The 3,893-nt window shown below is 34.5% G+C and overlaps 1 protein-coding gene across 1 annotated transcript; it reads right to left on the bottom strand.

Moving 5' to 3' along the window:
• Nucleotides 1–2,641: 2,641 nt before the first annotated feature.
• Nucleotides 2,642–3,082, bottom strand: LOC123894406 (ananain-like). The gene has a single exon (XM_045944408.1). The coding sequence runs from the start codon at nt 3,080–3,082 to the stop codon at nt 2,642–2,644; it is 441 nt and encodes a 146-aa protein (XP_045800364.1).
• Between the last annotated feature and the right edge of the window lie 811 nt (nt 3,083–3,893).

Below are 3,893 nucleotides of genomic sequence, written 5' to 3'. Positions count from 1 at the left end.
AGCTCGATTTTCAGTTTTTTTTTTTTTTTTTTTGCGCTAAATGAAGGTACTTGTGTCAAATGGCACACATGACCAGGAGACTAATGTGTTTTCAGCTCCTTGTTCTGTAACTGCTACGGATGTTCTAAATGTAACATATGGAGAACCTTGCAACCGTTAACAGAATCTTGTGAGAATTCCTTCCTATTGAAACTAATTGGTGTCAATATATTTCCTATTGTGTTTTCTTTGAGATTTCATGTTCATGAGTAGAGCTTGCATTTTGTTTTAACAAGTGAATTTGATTTACTATTGATGTAAAACTTGTTTGAACCATGATTAAATGGTGTGTCAACACGTGATTAGATGATTATAAAAAGTTTAGAGCGGATCAAAATTAAAATTGCTGAATATTTGTTATTGTGATGACCCCGAATTCACTGATTAAGGGCTAATCTAATACAATAGAGACACATGAAGTAGCAGGTTAATGGCTTAATTGATACCAGATGACAATGAGGGGCTAATCTAGTTATTGCCGCATTACTGCTACTGACCTCCGAATCATACTTATGCAGCCTGTCATCACAATATACATGGTATGAAATTCTTATTTGATTTTGTTGGGATGATCTAGTTCCCTTCGCTTCGAGGGACCGTAGACAGGAAAAGACGTTATAAACCAAACCACCCCATTCATCTAAAAGAGAGGGGAAGGGGCCTATGATTAACAAATACATGTCGGAGTGCTGTTGTATTATAAGAATATTGAGAACAAAACAATATAGTTACTGCTATGTATAGTAATTTTTGTGTAAACCTAATATCATTTATTGTTTACTTGACCATGTCTTCTAATTTTCCTTCCAAATGATCTAAACTTCACTTATGTGATAGCAGAAGCAGAAAAGCAGTTAAACAGTACCTCCATTGTCCTTTTAGTTTGAAGATGTCATGGAAAAGTCAAGGCTCTTGTATACTTTCTCACCTTTAATTGTTAACAGTGACATGTCTATATCTTGTAAATAAAATATTGAAATTGTGTTTGAGAACTACATAATTTCATTAATTCTAGTTGAAACTTTTACATGACATTACTCGATCAAACCTATAATCCTTTTACAACAATATGTGCTTAGCCTACTGCAATTTTGTCTCTTAAATTTCTGGTTTCATGGTTCTTCAATAAGACCAATCTTGCAATTCTGTTTCATGGTTCTTCAACCTCTTGAATCTGCATCAATATAAGAAAATAGAAACAGTGTAGCTCAAAACCATTCAATCATTTGCACCGGCACCAATAAAACTTACACTGACCCAATTTTATAACGCAATTAGTGATAAACCAGTTCAATTTGATTGTCGCTTCTTTGCTTATCTTCTCACATTTGTCCACAATCTCTTCTAATTAACACTTCTTTCCAACCGTGAGTGCTTGCTAGTGAAAGGAATTGTGACATCGTCAAGTCATCACTGTCATAAAGCAGAATTATTATTTTTTGTTTCTGTTAGGATATAGAATGCAATATCACAAATGGGTTTTAAAAAGTAAAAATCAATTACAAATGAAATATGCTAGAGCTCATGCACTTATGCACAAAACATGAATCTATAATGCAGGTTTATTTTGTTTTGTTTCGACATTGCGCACTTTCATAGCTTCTCTCAAGAGCACATTCTAAAAATCTTTCAAAGAACATTTTCATTGTATGTTCACCCATCTGAGTATAATATATTGTTGATTGCATCAAATTTTCATTTTTAAGTATTACTTGCAACAGCTAATTGTATATATATTATTAAATCTAAGGTCACAAAGATCAAGTAGGAAATTCAAAGTACTGGAATGGCACATCAGAGAACTACTGTCTACTCATGGAGTAGGGAAACATGACAAGAGTTTAAAACAAGAAAGTAAACATTATCAAATATCCATTTAACAAATCTTATAAGAAAAGCCATGCTCATGTTCTTGAGATTATCTTAGCTTATTTTTGGACACCTCCCAACTGAGACCATCACACATGACACAGCCATCATGTTCATGCATTAGCTTTCACAGTTTCTGCACCAATCTCTTTTCTCTGCAGCATCATAGTAACTACAGACATAAACTCGTGTAACATTGATTTTGATATATGTCATTCAATAACCATGCTTTGACTAAATGATTCATAACTGTTACTCAACATGTAATAAACATACGATGCAAACAATACTACATATGCAGGTATAGCTTTGAAAATGCTCAACCAGCAAATATTGGCCAAACAATGAAAAAATCAAACAGCCAGCCAATTCAAAGTTGAATGCACATTAACTACTAGAAAAATATCAATACCAAGTGTCATGTAAGGGTAAAGCATGTCAACAACATATGTTAATTATGTGAAATATTAGCAAGATATTGAATTTGAATAGAGCAGAAAGCAAAGCAGAAATAAGTAAAAGAATTTTTTTTTTCTATTAATAAAAGAAACTTTTTATACCCGCAACTGTGATAGGTTGAAACCAGATTAAACGGGTCCAGTGGACCGGATACTTCGTGGTGAAAAAAAAATGAAAAAGAAGACAAAAAAAGAAAGAAAAAACTGTTTAATTGTGGTCTGCTCGACCCGGAAATGTGACGATCAGAATCGGCCGATGTCGTCATTGAAAACCTTCATGAACCACGCGAGAGAAGTGGTCTGCTTCTCATGCTCATAAGAGTCTGCTCTGCTCTGCGTAGCTCTATCTTGTCTTTAAAACGTTGGAAAAGTTGGGAAAGCTGGTTTGGTGGTGGTAAATCTGGAGTATTATTGCTGATGAGGGCTCCAGTATGTGAAGCGAAAAATTCTTCATCAGTTAAATCAGAAAAATCATTTAGGCCAAGCGTGTAAGTCTTGCCAGCAGCCATGTTAATTCTGTTCATCTTCTTTACGTATTCCAAATTCTTCTTGAAAATTTTCCTGCGTTTCTCCATCTCAGTGCTGTTTGCGTATGTGATTCCATATTTCATCATCCATTGCTTATGTGCTTCATCTCCATCATCATCAACAGATGATGATGACGACGACATCCATTGCTTATGTGCTTCATCAACAGATGATGATTCTGACGACATGGCTGTACGGTATGCACATGCCAACCAGATCATCATGCAAACTGTAATAAGAGCTGTAATAAGATGCTTCATCTTTTTAGTAGATAGACATAAGAGGATCGGCCTGACAAAAAAAAAACAAAAATATAAGAGGATCGATGTTAAATAAGAGGATCGCTGTTAACTAATTTTGAGGGAAAAAAAGAAGGATATATGAACAAAACGAGGATCCATGTTAAATTTGTAGGGAGCCAGTGATGCCAGTATCACAAACCACGTTTCAGTTACGTTTATTTTTTATTTTATTAAAATAACAAAAAAAAAGTAATAATCAACCATTTGCCGACAATGAAAAACTCAATCACAAGGTTTTTGTTATGATCTAAGCAAAACAAGGAAGCAAGGACAAGGAAAATGCAGCAAATATAAAGGACATCAACAAACTATGAGTTTTTTGTTGAATCTTTTGAATTCACTTTAATTAGTTTATTAAAATAATTTAAATGTGTATAAAATCAAATATATTATCTTGTTATTATTATAAGGCTTAACGTTGAACGGGCCGTGATGGGTTGGGCCGTTCTTTCTAGTCAGCCTATTGAGAGGTTTGCCTCCGTATATATTCTAGCCATCCCATTAGGGTCTGTTTGGTTCAAAATAGGGAGAGGGGAGGTGAGGTATTTTTATAGAGGGGAGGAGAGGGAAGAGGAGGGGAGGGAAATTTTTTAATTACATATGTGTTTGGTTCAAAAGAGGGGAGATGAGGGGATGTGAGGTATTTTAATTAAATATATGTTTGGTTCACAAGGGGAGGGGAGGTATTTTAAAAGCA

This window comes from Trifolium pratense, linkage group LG1 (assembly GCF_020283565.1).
Source record: "Trifolium pratense cultivar HEN17-A07 linkage group LG1, ARS_RC_1.1, whole genome shotgun sequence".
Classification (NCBI taxonomy): Eukaryota; Viridiplantae; Streptophyta; class Magnoliopsida; order Fabales; family Fabaceae; genus Trifolium; species Trifolium pratense.
This window is presented reverse-complemented; position numbering and strand designations above follow the sequence as displayed.

Excerpts from the sequence above, each read along its gene's own strand:
- LOC123894406 (XM_045944408.1), bottom strand. The coding sequence starts at position 3,082 with ATGTCGTCAGAATCATCATCTGTTGATGAAGCACATAAGCAATGGATG.